Source organism: Apteryx mantelli, chromosome 24 (genome assembly GCF_036417845.1).
Source record: "Apteryx mantelli isolate bAptMan1 chromosome 24, bAptMan1.hap1, whole genome shotgun sequence".
Classification (NCBI taxonomy): Eukaryota; Metazoa; Chordata; class Aves; order Apterygiformes; family Apterygidae; genus Apteryx; species Apteryx mantelli.
The window spans coordinates 4,751,935-4,769,655 of NC_090001.1; the positions used below are offsets into that span (position 1 = coordinate 4,751,935).

Genomic DNA, 17,721 nt, shown 5'->3' on the forward strand with positions numbered 1-17,721 from the left:
GGGAGCAGCACCTCAGGGAAATGCTTTAACATGGATCCCAGACCCACCGCAGGGCCAAAGGTTCCTGCACCCAAACCCCACCGAGCCGCCCCAGCCCAGCTGCTCGGGGCAGGCCGCCACATCTGGCTGCAGGGCAGCTCCCCGCTCTGGCCCACGTCACTCTGTCCCCTGCTCACAGCCCCACCAGCCCCTGCTGCAGCTCCTGCAGCAAAGCAGCCCCGTCACCAGCACCGCTGCCCCTGCCCCAGCAGGAGGGCATCCGCCACCAGTTGAACACGCCTGCAGCCCCCACCAAACCCACTCGCACCCACTCTCTCTCCTGCCCACTTCTCGCCTGCTTTGCTCCCACTCCTCCTTCACTTCCCTCCTTGGTGTCTTTTTCCCCTTCCCATGTTGGATGGTAATTGGCTGTCAGAGCCATCAGTGAAATCGATGCCCGCCCTCCTCCTCCTTCCAGCCAATAGGAGGTCTGCACTGGGGCGGTACCATGGCAACATTGGGCCCTCCTGCCCTGGCGGCCAGCTCTGCCCCCTCCCCCGCAGTCGGGCACCATGTTTTGGGCAGCAGCGCGGGGCCAGGGCATGGCGGGGCCTGGGGGCAGTGTGGCGCTATGTGGCCGGGCAATGCAGGGCCCCATGGCGCTGCTGCTGTCCTGGCGGTGTTGGGTTCTGCAGCAGGGGCCCTGCGGGTCTGCTGGCTGCCCTGCGCCCTGGAGGCCATGGGGGCACAGGGGGGAAGTTCTGGGGCCTGTGCTGGTGGCACCAGCCTTTGGGACCCAGGACCCCTTTCCTCTCAGAGCCAGACCCCAAAGGGGGACCCACTCCCAGGGAAACCTGGCCATGGATTGCCCACCCCATCCCTCCACCCAGAAGGGCATGGAGCTGGCCCCACAGAAGCCTTGTGGCTCAGGGCAGTCCCAGGACCCAGGAGTCCTGGCTGCCACATTGTCCATAGAGCCAGAGGGGACCCTCAGGCAGGACTTTTGTGGCAGCCCTCAGCCCTGTGCAGCCACCACAACAGCCCAGGATCCACAGCAGTTTTTGCAGTTAACAGTCTCTGTGCAACACCTTGGGAAGTTGCTCCTGAAGACCTTACCCTCAGTGGAGAGCCGCAGGAGCATTGGGAAGAAGGAACTGTGGTCTGGGCTAATGGTGTCCATCCAGCAGTCCTCAATCTCGCTTGTCCCCTTGCCCTCAGCTTGCCTCTCCAGCCACGGAGGAAGGATGCTCTTCCCGTTTCATCACCCCAAACTCCTTTCCAATGTGCTCCTGCTCTTCTGCCCTTTGGCGAGGGGCCATCAATGCGGCCCCACTGCCTCCTGTCCCCTCTCCTTGCCCTAGAGCCTCTACGAAGGGCAGCTGTGGGTATTGCATGAGCAGTGCCCAGCAGCGCCTGGGCCTCACAAGGAAGTGAGGGCCCCCACCCATGGCACTGAGAAGACCTGCCTGTGATGCAGCACATCCCACTGTGACCTCAGCTCGTGTCATGTGGGGGCTCGGTAGGTCAGTGCCATGGAGATGGCAGAGGCAGGGAGAGAGCAGAGAGATTTCCCCTCATGTCCTGGAAAGCAGTCACCTCCCTCCACCCCAGGTATTTTCCTATATATTTTTCTGATAACTGCTTGAGGAACATCTCCAGATGTTGCCAAAGGCAGTGAAATACCTAAAATGGGGAACTAAAGAAGTCACTTCTGCACCCCTGCACTGGCAGGTCGCTGCACTGGGCAGATCTATGCAGGAATCTGGGGTTTGTGGATTGGTTTGGGGCTTGGCATTTTTACAGGATCAGAGGCACGTGGGTTGAAACAGCACAAAGCGTGGCCATGCATTGAGATGCTTTGGTGAGCCTCAAGACTGGTTTCTCCTGTGGGTCCCTCTTTTTGGAGAAGCAGGATGTAGGAGAACATGGGAGAGGAGAGAGCCTTCCTCCTTTGGGCACCAAAGCAGGCTCTTTGCTTGTAAAAGCCCTCAGCAAGGTTTCTCGGTCTGCGGTGCTTAAGATAGAGATGATGTGCCACAAAAGAGCAAACGTGCTGTGACGGTGTGCTCCTTCTCCCCCCCACCACTGATGTGCTCTCTCCCCCTCAACCTGACCTCCCTGTAAACAGCATGTATGCAGGGGCTAATTGAGCATGCGCCAACTAAGGCCCATCTAGCATGCAAATATGACTATGAGTCAATCATCTCCCCCCGACCCCCATAACTAGGGGGCAGCCCAGAGCCCATTGAGCTCTCCTGCATGGCATCGGGCTGCACTGCAGAACCTCCTCTTGAGCAGGGACGCCTCTCAACGTTCCTCCTCAAGGTTGAGAGATTCCTTACCAGCGATAGAGCCTCGGTAAGTGCTTAAGAGCATGCTGAAACACTTCAAAACTTCATGAAAATTTGCTGAGTTATATCGCTGATTAATTGTGCACACACTCCTTTAGACATGAACCGTTGACCAAGTCCGAGACTAGGATTGGATCCAGCCACACCCAGGCTCCTCTCTGAGGGAGTTTAGAAAGCAAGGGGGTCCTTTCTGAACCTCGTGACTCAACGGGAGCATCTCCGTTGCATGTGCATCTGACCCTGTCCTTCATGCAGTAAATAACTGAGTGAACCTTGCCAATCGAACCTCGTGAAATCATTCTTATTTATGATTGAATTTTGTTAAGTCGCCTTATTACCTCAATAAACATAGTGCTGCTTCCCCCTTACGAGTGAAGTGCATCACTCCTTTGTGACACCTTGATTTCCTCTGAAAGTGTCTATCCTAGAGGAGCTTTGCCTTCCTGAACAGCAAACCTACTTTGCTTGAGAACAATACACTGTTTAGTCCAGCTGTTGTGCTGAGATGTCTACTGGTTTTACTGAGTATTGGTCTGGACCATCTTTGCGCTTGGTGGGTGCTGTTCACAGAATCACAGAATGGTTGAGGTTGGAAGGGACCTCTGGAGATCATCTAGTCCAACCCCCCTACTCAAGCAGGGTCACCTACAGCATCTTGCACAGGATAGCGTCCAGGCGGGTTTTGAATATCTCCAGAGAAGGAGACTCCACAGCCTCTCTGGGCAACCTGTTCCAGTGCTCTGTCACCCTCACAGTGAAGAAGTTTTTCCTCATGTTCAGATGGAACTTCCTGTGTTTCAGTTTGTGCCCGTTGCCTCGCATCCTGTCTCTGGGCACCACTGAAAAGAGTCTGGCTCCATCCTCTTGACACCCTCCCTTCAGATATTTGCATAGCTTCATAAGATCCCCTCTCAGTCTTCTCTTCTCCAGGCTAAAGAGGCCCAGCTCTCTCAGCCTTTCTTCATAGGGGAGATGCTCCAGTCCCCTCATCATCTTTGTAGCCCTCTGCTGGACTCTTTCCAGTAGTGCCATGTCTCTCTTGTACTGGGGAGCCCAGATGTGGCCTCAGCAGGGCTGCGGAGAGGGGGAGGATCACCTCCCTTGACCTGCTGGCAACACTCTTCCTGATGAACCCCAGGATATGGTTCTTAATGGCCTGCTGGCTTTCCTGAGCTCCTGTGCCCTTCAGAGGTGACTCCCATGGGATCCCCCAGCAGTCCTCAAAGAGGCCAAAGTCTGCTCCTCTGAAGTCCCGAGTCTGTACTCTGCTGCTGTCCTTCCTCCCTGCCTTCAGGATGTGACACTCCACTATTTCATGGTCCCTGCAGCCATCACTTCCACTGATGGTGACCTCCCTGATCAGTTCTTCCTTGTTTGGGAGTACCAGATGCAGGAGAGCGTCGCCCTTCTTAGCCCATCTGACAGCTGTGCTAAGAAGGTGTCCCTGACTCCCTGCAGAAACCTCCCGGACTGTTTTCACCCTGTGCTTTGCCCTTCCACTGCATGCCAGGGGGATGAAAGTCCCTCCATAAGCAGCAGGCCCTGTGTCCCACAGACTTCCTCAGTTTTCTTAAAGGAGCCTGCGTCCACTTCCTCGCCCTGATCGGGTGAACTGTAACTCCCATCGCAAGGTCACCCTTACTCCGATGCTCACTCACCTTTTCCCATCCAGCACCTTGTCCTTGCCTTGGAAGAGCTACACAAATCCCAGATGTCTCCTCACACAGAGGGCATCCCCCCCATCATCTGCCCTAAGAGTCACTGCTGAAGAGCTTGTAGCATGCCATCAGAGCACTGCAGTCTGGTGAAACATATGTAATGGAGAAAGGAGGTTCCCGCTAAGAGAGCAAGGCCTGCAGTTTCCAAGGCCAGGGAGAAACAGAGCTGGGCTGTGCAGGAATGTCAGGAGAGGGGTTTGCTGCCTGAGCTGCCTCTGCAGCACCTTGGCGCCTTTGATGGAGGTAAATCGATGTCCAGGAAGGAGAAGGTGCCCCTGAGAAAGTTCTTGGGCCTGCACAGCCTGCCATGCAGCCATGCTGTGGACATCATTAGCACAGTCCCTGTTCATATCATGTGGGAGTGGAAAGAGGTTCAGGGAGAGGAGAGCTAGAAGGTGTTAAGCGTGCAGGGACATGAGTAGAGCCCTTGGTGTGATGTGCAGCTCTATGCTGCACACTTGGATGTAGAGGGGATGGACTTCACCTAAAGAAAGAAGTGGGCTTCAGTTGTTTGGACACAGGCAGGTCCCATGCGGTATGTGCTGGAGACATATGGTTGTGCTTGACATGCCAGGCATCACGGAATCTAGTGCCTGCCCTGAATGACATGAACTGCTTGCAGTGTAGGGATCTGCTTGTGCCTCAGCCTCCGAATGTGTGGAGCTCTGGCAGTATTAGGCATCTCGTGTCATTTCCGACGGCCAAGGAGATTCTCCACCTGGCCACCACCTAATGCTCTAGAAGGATGTGGGTCTCACGGTTGCTGCATCAGAGCCAGCAGACACTGGCATATGCCTTGCACCACCTCTCTCGCTTCAGATGTCACCACGTGTTTGTGTGTGGGCAGCTGCCTACTCCCCTGCCTCTCCAGTGATTATCATGGGAGCTTAGAGAGGGAGCTCGCATGCTGGCATCTTTGTTGTGCACAGTCCAGGTTGTGAAAGGGGAATCCCAACTCCTGTGTGTTTGTGGAGTGCACAGAAGGGCTCTGAATCCCACTCCATCCCAGGGTCTTCTAAGCCAGCATGAGAAGCACAGATTGACGTATCTGCATCAATACCTGAACGCTGGAGAACTGAAATCCCTTCTTGCCCCTTTCCTAGGTGTCCTGCCTAGTTAAGAGATGGGAATAGGGTCTTCCAGAGTGGGACATTTCCATGTGTCCTAGATGACCATCCTGTGATGAGACAAATTGCAATGCTGGAATGGGTCTCTCTCCATTCTTTAGAAAAGGCCCATAGGTGATTATTTCGGGCAACTTCAGTGACCATGTCCCAGGAGGAGGAAGCACAAGGGACAGAGAAATTCACGCCTTCAGCTGGACCACTGTTGCTGAGCAGAGGCAGGCTCCTGGGATGGAGAGAGCTCCTGGCAACGTGGCAGCACTGCTGGGAGACAACTCTTTGCAGGAGCAGCTCCCCTGTCAAGAGCAGCGGGGCTCTGGGCACTGCCTGCTGTTGCTGACATCCATGAGAGAAGGCAGAAGAAGTGAAAAGGAGTGTGGAGTGTGAGGCCAGAGGAGAGCTCCTTGTGGGAGGAATCTTCACAGCCCTTTGCACGGTAAGCCTCTGGCTGCAGGGCAATGCTACTGCTGTTGCTGGAGGGGTCTGCTAAACCCAGCCCATAACGGAGAGTTTTCGTAAGGCATGCTCTCCTGGCTTCTCCAGAGTGTGTGTGTGGGGGGCATTCCCCACCACAGCATGCCAGGGACGGGGTGTCCTGCTGCCTTCTGCCAGGGAGAGCTGCATGGGTGTGAAGCCAGGGTGTGCCACAGGTCTAGCCAGGGCTGTCATTCAGAGCAGTGTTCCTGCCCCCCAGGGTGCTGTGTGCCCCGGGCAGTGAGTCTGCTGCCTGCGAGGGTCAGCACTCAGCCTGCCCAGCAAACTCCCCACAGCGCTGTGGGGAGAAGCTCTGGGTGGGAGGAGAGAGCCCGTCAGGGCAGGCTGAATGTGCTGCGGAGAGGGTGGTGCGTGGGTGAGGGCTGCTCACAGCTCCAGCTCACCGTGAGGACATTCCTGGAGGGCACTTTTCAAAAGGAACGTCAAGGCAGGCGATACTTGAAAGGGAAGGAGCTTTCCTTCTAGGCTGTGTACTTTCTGTTCCCTGATTTCGGGAGGGGGAGAAACAGGAAAGAGTTTTGTGCTTTGGGAAGGAACTGAGACTCTCAAACCATCCCGCTCAGAGATCACTAGGTCTGCGAGAAAGCTCAGCAAACCCCTTCAACCCCTCCTCAGCCTACAGACACCACCAGCATCCCCTTTATGGCCTTGTCAGAGTTTTTCTGACCTGCTCCTCAGGACCTTTGAGCACAGCAATGTCTCTGCCCAGCGCCCTGTCCCGGTAGGTTTCTGTCGGGCAGAACTGAGCATGCAGAGGGTGGGATGGGGTCTGTGAGCACCAGCAGGGAAACGACATTGGGATAGAGAAGGTGCTGCCAGCAGGGAGAGCTCCAGGCAGCGAGATGGGCAGGGACTTGTGACTGTGGGTGTCCTTTAACTGAGTGAGGTGCAAGCGCAAGGCCATGAGGGGCAAGACTCATGGACAGACCACATCCCGTGACTCTGTACAAAGTCACGGTGAGCCCTTTTTTCCTCTTGGGATGCACAAATGCTCATCCTCAGAGCAGCTGAAATGCCAAAGATTTCTACACTGTCAAAGAATGCTCCCACGGTGAGATGGAGGTATCTAAAAGCTAAATCAATATCTAATCAGACACCTCTGCTGAAGATTATATTCCGGAGAAAATAGGTGCCAAAATATTGAACAGTCTTTCCACATAAGGGGTAGATAGAATCTGCTGCAGGATGCGTACATCAGAGCTAGTCACTGCCCATTCGCACTACAGAGGAAGAGCAGATGGTAAATTGGTGTGAGGAGAGGATCTATCACATTGGAATGGAGACACCCAGAAAGGGTCGGGCACCCGGTGCCTTCACGTGAGAGTTTCCCTGCCTTGCTAGAATGGGAGCTGGTGTGGCTGCTTCAGATACAAACACCTGTGTTCAGGAGGGCAAGGCTGGGGGAGATGAATGCCTCACAAGGATCTTCCCTTTCCAAGGCAGCTGGCAGGAGAGCTTGTCAGAGTCCAATCCTCCCTGACCAGGTTCTTTTCGGCATTCCACACATGGACGGTGTAATGTTGAATATCAACATTTAATTCTTTGAAGATATTGGACATTACACAGGATTTTTGATTTGCAGAGTGACACAGCAATATGCTGAAATCACAATACAAGTGTGAGTTACGCTTAGTAAAATAGAGCAATTGCAATATCAGTTCAATCACAATACCAGTGTGATCCCCATTACTGGTCTCTGTCCTGTGCTCACTGTAACAACACTGGGTATCAGTATATTGACATTCCCACTGGGTCACCGGCCTGAGACTCCTTAACTAAGCTCATGGAACCCAAACCCCCTCCTATCCCCACCAAAGAACTGGAAATGTTTGTCACCTTCCTCCATTTACACCCCTCAGCAGAGCAGCACTGACTCCTCTGGAAATCGTTCGCAGAGGCCCCTGCTCTGCATGGCACACTCAGCCAGCACAAAGCGGAGCTCGAGCCGGGGAGCTGAACGAAGGTAAAGGAGAGAGGAAAAGTGGGAGGTTCAATGAGAAAGGCAAAGGGTTTGTCTGGCAGAAGACTGCTCTAATTTGTCCCTGTCTTTTCCTCCTTGGACAGGCCCCCATGCCCAGCGTCAGCAAATGTCCAACAGCAGCGCCTTCAAAGAGTTCCTCCTCCAGGCATTTGCAGATACGCGGCAGCTGCAGCTCTTGCACTTCTGGCTCTTCCTGGGCATCTACCTGGCTGCCCTTCTGGGCAATGGCCTCATCATAACAGCCGTAGCCTGCGACCACCGCCTCCACACCCCCATGTACTTCTTCCTCTTCAACCTCTCCCTCCTTGACCTTGTCACCATCTCCACCACTGTCCCCAAATCCATGGCCAATTCCCTCTGCAACACCAGGGCCATTTCCTACTGGGGATGTGCTGCACAGCTTTTTCATTTTTACTTTCTCTTAGCAACTGAGTATTCTGTTCTCACTGTCATGGCCTATGACCGCTACGTGGCCATTTGCAAACCCCTGCACTATGGGACCCTCATGAGCAGCAGAGCTTGTGTCAAAATGGCAGCAGCTGCCTGGAGCACTGGTTTTCTCTATGCTCTCCTGCACACTGCTAACACATTTTCCATACCACTCTGCCAAGGCAATGTCCTGGAGCAGTTCTTCTGTGAAATGGCCCAGATCCTCAAGCTCTCCTGCTCAGACACCTACCTCAGGGAACTTCGGCTTATTGTGATTAGTATTTTTTTACTCTTTTGTTGTTTTGTTTTCATTGTGCTGTCCTATGTGCAGATCTTCACAGTTGTGCTGAGGATCCCCTCTGAGCAGGGCCAGCACAAAGCCTTCTCCATGTGCCTCCCTCACCTGGCTGTGGTCTCCCTGTTTATGAGCACTATCTTGTTTGCCTACCTGAAGCCCCCCTCCCTCTCCTCCCCAATTCTGGATCTGGTCGTGGCTGTTCTCTATGCAGTGGTGCCTCCAACAGTGAACCCTCTCATCTACAGCATGAGGAACAAGGAGCTCAAGGACGCCCTGAAGAAACTGGTTCAACTGCTACTACTTCAGCAGCAATAAGCTGCCCATCTCTCCTCACAAGGGATTTCCAATTTACCTCAGGCAACACTTGTGCTTTGGGCATTCTGCCTGTGATAGTCATTTGTACACAAATACTTGAGTTGATCCCACTTCTACAGAGGCAAAAACCCTGTCTGCCAAATTGATTAGTCGATGGGGATTGGATTTGGAGACTGACTCATTGTAATAAAAATGTCCATGTTTTCCCATGATGAAATAATGGAAAATGTCAGGGAGGTTGTGAATCTGAGGAGAAGAAATTTTCATCTACCCCTCAAGCTGGTGTACCACCGCTTTGTCTGTTATGCTATGGACTTAATCTCAGTAAGCTTTCACATATTTCCCCACATCCTGATTAAACTGATCATTTCTAAAGTCATCTTTGCAGCAGACTGTCTGGACATAGGCACTTTGCCTTCTTTTCCACTTTTCCTTCTCTCCTTTCTCTTTATTCATTCAGACACCTCTGCTCTCTCTAGGTGCTGCTCTGAGCTTCGGGGAGTGTAAAGCTTGCCTCATCTTTCAGGAGGCTAATTGTCTCTTTAGACAATACCTTAACTGTTTTTTTCCTCTGTCCTTTCCTATCAATCTGTCTAAAACATTTCTACTAAGGCTATCCCTTGTGGAAAGTGCACCTCCCTGGAGGCAGCCTGGACTTGAAACACAATTTAGGAGTGTATTTTGTTTTTCATTCAACTCCATCATGTTTTACTTTTGTTTGATCCCAATAAAGAAAAAGCCTTCTGTGTCTATTTGCAGCTAGTTCTCGAAGGAAAGCAGGTGGGAATTGGTGCATAGGAGCTGTAACATTCAGCTACAGACGGGAGTGGAAAAAGCTTTGATTTTGACAAGAGTGAGGTAGGTCCCCAGTGGCTGGTGAGAGAAATGGCAGGGCTGGGGAGGTGAGGAGCAAGGCTGTTCGTACCTGTCTCCTGTCAAATATACCGCTTTTCTCACACATCACGATTCCGTAGGAGACCCCCTGAGTCACTGTGAGCTGGAGAATGTGGCTATCACTTATTCTGTAAGCTGAAAAGGAAAGAAAACGTTACCAGCAGAAATCCTTTCTCTTTTTTTTTTAGGTTCTCACTGAAATCTTCCTCTTGTAAAGACACTCCTGAAACCTCTCCAATTAGCCACACTAGGACTGAAGGACTGAAGGAAATTATGGGGATAGACAGGGCTTGTTAGGGCTTTTTGCATTTTAATGACCCTCGGGTGTATTTGGTGCTGAGTCCATGAATGTTGGATTCTGCGAGGAGAATGAACAAACCTCTCAAGAAGTTGAATTCAGAAGCCAGTCCCAAAGCTTCCAGGAGCATTAATGGGTCCCCCTGAGGGCCATTACTCACAGAGCATCCCCAGAGGCTGATTAGAGCAGAAAGTTGGAGGCCCTGATTGCAGGTAGGCAAAGGAAATGTGCAGGTGACTCTGATGCCAAGTCACCCTTGATGTGTTTCATCATACGACATGGCCAGGCAGTGACACCCAGCCCCTGGGTAGGGTGATCCCTTCCCTCACACTTTGCTCAGGCCTCTTTGTGGGGGCAGTGTGAGGGTGGGGGGGTGCCACGCTGAGTTAGGGATAATGAGATGGCACCTTCCAGGTGCTCCCTGGGAAGCAGGAGGAGGAAATAAGGCCTCTACTGCCCTTAGCCTCCACTTCACCAGGATAATGTAGCCCAGGTGCCTTAGCCTCCCTCTGCAGGTCATGTGCTGCAGGCAACAAGCCCCATCTTGGCAGACCTCCTCTGGACCCTCTCCACGTCCTCGCCATTCCTACAGCACTGGGCATCCCACGCTGGCACACATGATTCCAGATGTGGCCACGCCAGTGCTGAGTCAACGGGGGATAGTAACTGTCCTTGTCTGGGTGGCGAGACGCTTCCTAATGCAGCCCCGTATGCAGCTGGCCTCATCTGTGGTGAGAACGCACCACAGGCTCATATGGCATCCCTCGTAATGTCCAGGCCCTTCTCCTCAGGGTCACTCCCCCAAGGCAGCACCTGCCACTTCCCCTTGCACAACTTCAGCAGGCTTCTGTTGGCCTCATCTCCAAGCTTCTCCAGCTCCCTCTCCACTCAAGCTCCTTTCTGTCAGCTCTGAATGTGTGTGTGCAGATGCCTCATGCCATCTTGCCAGGCCTCTCACAGGATAACAGCATGACGACCTGCAGGACACCACAGATAATAAAGGGGGTAGTATTTTAAAGGAAGTGCTGGCAATGGTGGAAATGAGCACGGCAACCATTTGGGAGAAGGCAAAGGAAGGTACAAAGGCAGCAAAAGCAGGGTCAATGGGGACAGGGTAAAGAGAGGTGGTCTGATTGCATGGGAGGAGATCAGGGTGGTAAAGGAGAAGAGCTTGTAAGGTGGAAAAGAGGGGAAAATGCAATAAAAGGTGAAGCAAGTGAAAGCCCAGGGCTATGTGGGGGTACCTGCCAAGCAGCCCTGAATCTGAACTACTCTGACTAGAGCAGCACAAGACAGTAAGAGGAATGTTTTCTCCAAGGTCAACAAGAGAAGACCCAGGGTGGAAGGAAATGCCAAATGCTTCAGGCTGGAAGGGACCTCAGGTTGTCTCTAGCCCTACCTCCTTCTCACAGCAGGCTCAGCTATCAGCTCCAACCAGCTTGCTGAGGCCTTCAGTCATTTAGGTCCATTCTGGACAAGCAGTCCTTCATCATTAAGTCTTCATTCATTCTCTCATTCTCCTGCCATGAATCCCTGTAAAAACTGGTTCACTATGGGTGGCAACCTTTAGCTGGGAAGGTGCTCTGAGTCCTCCAAAAGCCTTCCCTGCTCCAGGCTGAACAAACTCGTTCCCTCTGTCTCTTCTCACAGGACAAGTACTCCAGCTCCTGATCACCTTGGGGGCCTGCAACTGAAATCACTCAGAGTGATCAGTAGTGCTCTTCTTCAGGGCCCCCAAATGGATGCAGCTTCTAGATGTGCTCTAATGAGGCAGAGTAGAGGGGGATAATCACTTCCCTCCATCTCCTGGCTTTGTTCTGCTTCATGTAGGCCAGGATGCTGTGGCTTCTGTGGCTGCCAAGGAATGCTGCTGACTCACATTCAGCTTCCTGCCCACAAAGTCTCCCAGGTGCTTTTCCTCTGAGCTGCTGCCCAGCCAGGGACTCCCCAGCCTGTATTGCTTCAGGGTGTCTCATTTGAATCTGAGCCAGAGAGTGTGCTGAACCAGGAAGGCAGGCATCCCCCTTCATCAGCAGAGATGGGGGAACCTCAGAGCCTGCTAGTCTGAGGTCCCTCTGATGCCCCCAGTGCAATGAGCAGAGTTTCCCTTTGCAGTGTCTTTCTTGGCACTGACACCAAGGGAGCTCAGGTGAGTACAGGCGGGGTGAGACCATGTCCATTAGGAGAGCTCATCTTCCCTGGCCACAGCCAGGGTGTGATCTCACACCCCTCTTCTGCGAGGGTGGCAGCCAGGTGTCAGCATGGGCTGGTCCCTTCCCCATACTGTGCTCCGTCGTTCACAGTGGAGCAAGAGTGGAGGGTCTGGATGCAGCAGGGCAGTCTGGATGCAGCCTGTGGGGACAGACCCTCTGCTCCTCAGGACCATCCCCCCCCCCCCAAACCACAGCCCACATTTCCTCACTGCAGCCTTTGCATGGGGGCTGCAGCCCTCCTGGAGACACAGCCACCAATAGTAGCAGGACTTTCTACAGGGCTTCCTTTCCTCATATCCACACTGGCCTGCTGTGCTCTGAGGTTTGTATATGGCCTAAGCACTGTCGTAATGTGGTGGTGGTGCATTCCTGTGAGCACCAAGAGAACCAGGCATTGGGCAACTTTCTGCCAGCCCTGGCCTCCAGAAGAACATTTCCATAATAAAAGGAGCTCTGCCCTGTGACGTGCCTGATCTCAGGCCTTTCTTCAAAGATGGAGCCAAAAATACACCCAAGGAACTGCACCACAAAAGGGCCTCTGCTCTGCTTGTGGACTCTGTGGGCTCCATAGGACGAGCTCAGAGTGCCAGAGTGATCTGTTAAGGAGCAAGGGCTGGGTCCAGGGCTCATCTCTTGGTGACCAGTGCCAGTGGAGATGCAGGCGGAGAGGGAGGGGGATCTGCTGGACACAAGAGCAGGGCAGACAGAGAGTGACCGGCCTCATTGTGTGGCCTCCTGCCCTTTGCTGGAGAGCTGCTCCCCTTGTCCTGGGGCCTGGCCTGACTTACGCTGTGGACATGCCTGTGCCTGGTCCTGCACCTCTCAGGTGCTGACCTGACTCTGTCCCTGCCCTGCTGACCTGACTCCCCATCTCTGCCTCAGACCTGCCCCCTCACTACAGGCAAGAAAGCCTTGGCAAGGGAAGCTGGGATCTGAGCAGATCCCAGAGAAGGTTGTAGGTACAAAAGGTGACCGTATATCCCCACAGCAACTCTTGCCTGAAAGCCAATTCAAAGGTGTAAGGAGGGCTTCCGATTTCAGCCCCTACCCACGTAACACTGCCCACAGACGAACAGCTGAATGAAAAAGTGAGGGCAGCCACTTGGGGTCTGATTTGATGATGCATAGTTACGAGAGCAAGTGCTTCTGTATCCCAGCTCAAGTGTTTAAGCACCATCTGCATCTGGGTTCCTGCTACAAAGAGGATGTTGTTGGGAGCAGCAAGAGTGGGGCTGCTGCATGTGGGAAGGGGAATTGGGAGCCCAGGGTGACAGCAAGGCAGGCAGGGAAGTGCCCCACCAACGAGAGATGTCATCCTGCAGTACCCAGAGAAGAGGAGCAGAGGAGGTTTGGGCATGGTAACTGGGGTCAGCAGAGTCCAGCAATCTCCAGACAAGACTGTAGGGCTCCAAGCAGCCCTACTTTGTGCAGGAGGTTGGACTAGAGACCTCCAGAGGTCCCTTCCCATTGAAACTCCTCTGTGACTCCATGAATGGGAAGACCCTGGGCACAGAGACAGGCTCTGTCTTTCCTGCAGGCTGCATTTCTGGCGAGCGAGGGGCACAGCTCTTGTCCTGTCCCACTCTCCCTCATCTCCTCTGCCTCTGAGCAGGCATCCTGCTGCCCAGCTGGGGCTGGATCCCTGATGTGGGGAGAGGTGGGGATGGTCGGGGGCCAGGGAGCTCCTGCTTGCAGAGCTGGTCCCCACGGTGCCAGGAGAGGGGCCAGGGGCTGGGAGCAAGGGGGCAGTAGGCCAGACAAGGGCAGGGGTGGGCAGGGAAGCAGCAGGGGTCTCATGGAGGGGGTGCAGCAGGTGCTGCTGCAGCACAGTGGCTGTCACCTTCGCCTCCCTTGCAAAAGGTTCCGCACAACCCCCAGGCAGCAACAGGCTGTTCCCCCGTCCTCGTGCTGCCCTCCCAGCAGGATGGGACATGTGAGGAGAGCCTTGGCCTGCCCTGTGATCAGGGCCAGCTCCCCGGGAATGGTACAGCTTGGCCTGAGGCACCTCCAGCTCCTCAGCCTCTGCTCCAGCATGGCTGGCACAGGGATGAGAGCTCCTCAGGCAGGGCAGAGCGAGCCTGGCTGGGCCAGCATCAGGGGTGAGATGCAAAGGTCTCTGGCTCAGTCCTGGGCTTTGGAAAACTCCCTCTGGCATCCCGAGAGGTTCCATCTGCCTCTTCCACCCTGCCCTGTGCTCCCCTTCCGCTGGACAAAGTGGAGCTCAGCATTGCCTGGGGATTCTCCTCCCCATGGGGAGCAGAGGGAGGGCCTTCACCAGCCCCACACTGCCTTTTCCACCCCAGCCTTTGCACTTGCATGTGCCCACTTGCCTTCACCACTGGAAGCCCATGAAAATCCTGGCACTTCTGCCCTCGAGCTGGCATCCAGCCTGACAGCAGCACCCATGCTCAGGGTGCCAGGATGGAGGGCACAGAGGGTGGAAGGGGGCAGGCTGCCCAGGGGGACCATTGAGACGTTGTCCATGCACACAGGGCTGGAGTGAGGAAAGCCAGATCTCAGCTGGAGACAGAACCAGAGACCTCACGCATGGAAAGGGCTGGAGTATTATTCAATGATTATGAAATGATCCCCCAGAGTCTGGGGGATCCAAGCACCTGGCCCCTGCCCAGTCCGGGCTGGGCCCCCCACGGCTGTTAGCAGACAGCCGTGCTCCCAGATCTGCTGGGGTCTGGTGCAGAAGAGTGACCATGCAAGGCTGGCCTTTTCCCCTCCATCGGGATATGGAGACCTGCAGGAGGACGGAGCTGGCCATGCACCACCCCACAGCTGAGGTGAGCAGACAGCGGCAGAAAGGGGCCATGTGGGGAGCTGGTCCAGGACGATGGCCGTGGGGCAACTTCCCCAGTGTGTCCATGCAACACAGGGAACACCCTGGGCTCTTCTCTTCTGCACCCTCCATGTCCTGGTGCCTTTCCCAGGAGACCTCCATCTGCCTGCAAGCACACTGGTGGGTGCTCCCACACTGCTGTTCACACAGAGGAGCTGCCTGCTGGCGTTTCGCCTCTCCCAGGACCTTTCCAGCCCATCTCAGCAAATCCCCTGCTCTCCCTACCTCCCCTGCCCTCTCCCCAGACCACCCAGCAGAGCAGCCCAGGCTGAGGGCGGCCCTGCAGCAGTGTCCACCGCAAGGGGCTGCAAAGCTCTGGGCACTTGCACCACAGCCCCAGCCCCTGTCCAGGACAGCACCAGAGTCCCTGTCCCAGGGCTGCTCAAGCAGATCCTGCTGCCCCAGTGACAGAGACGCCTGCCCCGAGCTGGTGCACACAGGAAAGGGTTTCTCTTTGTGTTCCTCCCCTGCACACACATGCACCCCTACTCCCTCCTGGATGTCCCTGATACCCAGAGAGCCTTTCGCCAGGGGAGTGTGTCCATGCTGGCCTGGCTTGTCGCTCCTGCACCCCTCCCCTGTGCTCCCCACAGGGCCACAGACTGGCGGTGCTGCTCTGCAGAGCGAGCGGGCTGTGGGACCACAGGGTGACTGCACTGGCTGTGCTGGTCAGGGCAGACCCAGCTGGACCAGCACCATTGCGCCTGACCACCCCCTCCCAGGCTCTGTGGCTGTGGACGATGCCTGAAGCCAACACAGGGCATTTCAAATGGCTCAGGAGGCGTTCACATGTGTCATTTGGCAGAATGAATGTGGGCTTTTTTTCCTTTTAGATGACATGAACCACTCTTGAGGCTCCCTTCCCTGTGCCTGCTGGGTGCCCACTGCTTCTCCTGAGATTTCTGAGCTCTCATTCAGTGCATTCTTCGGTTTAGCGCTTTACCTTTGGGCGACTCCACTTGGTTTTGGGAGTTTCCACTCACTGCCCATCCCAGGCACATGCTGTCCCAGGAGATCCCCTGTGCTCTCGGGGTGGCTCCATATTCCCTTCCAGAAGCATGGACATCTCTCACCAGCCCTGTAATATGGCAGACAGTCCCCAGGAGACACCACTTGGCCACTCACCTGCTCCAGGGACACTGGGCACCCACAAGTTACAGCTGACTCCAGCCCTCCTGCCCAAACACATCACCCTAGGAGCTCATGCCCCTTAGCCCATGGAAAAGCCAAGCACAGCAAAGGGCCTTTTCAGGTGCAACTCCCTGAGCGCATTCTTGGCTCCAGCTTGGGAAGAAGAGCCCAACCTTCAGGCACTGTCCTCAGGAAATCCCCTTTTATTACAGACATGCTACCTGGGAGGCCTGCCGGGACACAGTGCTATGCAGATTTATGGAAGGCAACTGACCAGACAGACAGGATTTGTGCTGCTGGAGAAGTGGGATGAATTCAAGCATTTACAAACGGAATTATCACAGATAGAATGCCCAAAGCACAAGACTTGCCCAGGTAAATTGGAAATCTCTTGTGAGGAGAGATGGGCAGCTTATTGCTGCTGAAGTAGTAGCAGTTGAACCAGTTTCTTCAGGGCGTCCTTGAGCTCCTTGTTCCTCATGCTGTAGATGAGGGGGTTCACTGTTGGAGGCACCACTGAGTACAAGACAGTCACCACCAGATCCAGAAGTGGGGAGGAGAGGGAAGAGGGCTTAAGGGAGGCAAAAATTGCAGTGCTGATAAACAGGGAGACCACGGCCAGGTGAGGGAGGCACATGGAGAAGGCTTTGTGCTGGCCCTGCTCAGAGGGGATCCTCAGCACAGCAGTGAAGATCTGCACATAGGACAGCACAATGAAAATGAAACACCCAAAGGCTAAACAGGCACTAACCACAAGAAGCCCACTTTCCCTGAGGTAGGAGTCTGAGCAGGAGAGCTTGAGGATCTGGGGGATTTCACAGAAGAACTGCTCCACAATATTGCCTTGGCAGAGTGGTATGGAAAATGTGTTAGCAGTGTGCAGGAGACCATCGAAAAAACCACTGACCCATGCAGCTGCTGCCATTTTGACACAAGCTCTGCTGCTCATGATGGTCCCATAGTGCAGGGGTCTGCAGATGGCCACGTAGCGGTCATAGGCCATGACAGTGAGAACAGAATACTCAGTTGCGATGAGAAAGTAAAAATTAAAAACCTGTGCAGCACATTCCCAGTAGGAAATGGCCCTGGTGTTGCAGAGGGAATTGGCCATGGATTTGGGGACAGTGGTGGAGATGGTGCCAAGGTCAAGGAGGGAGAGGTTGAGGAGTAAGAAGTACATGGGGGTGTGGAGGCAGTGGTCACAGGCTATGGCTGTGATGATGAGGCCATTGCCCAGGAGGGCAGCCAGGTAGATGCCCAGGAAGAGCGAGAAGTGCAAGAGCTGCAGCTGCCACGTATCTGCAAATGCCAGGAGGAGGAACTCATTGAAGGAGCTGCTGTTGGACATTTGCTGACTCTGGGCATGGGGGCCTGTCCAAGGAGGAAAAGACAGGGACAAATTAGAGCAGTCTTCTGGGAGACAAACCCTTTGCCTTCCTCACAGAACCTCCCACTTTTCCTCTCTCCTTTACCTTCATTCAGCTCCCTGGCTCGAGCTCAGGTTTGTGCTGGCTGAGTGTGCCATGCAGAGCAGGGGCCTCTGCTAACGATTTCCAGAGGAGTCAGTGCTGCTCTGCTGAGGGGTGTAAATGGAGGAAGGTGACAACCATTTCCAGTTCTTTGGTGGGGATAGGAGGGGGTTGGGCT

At 54.4% G+C, this 17,721-nt stretch overlaps 1 protein-coding gene across 1 annotated transcript; it reads right to left on the reverse strand.

Annotated features, from left to right (window-relative positions):
- Window positions 1–16,522: 16,522 nt before the first annotated feature.
- Window positions 16,523–17,254, reverse strand: LOC136994088 (olfactory receptor 14J1-like; the record flags this gene model as incomplete). The annotated part of the gene is made up of 1 exon (XM_067310340.1): window positions 16,523–17,254. A coding segment is annotated over one exon (732 nt), but the record flags the coding sequence as incomplete, so codon positions are not given.
- Between the last annotated feature and the right edge of the window lie 467 nt (window positions 17,255–17,721).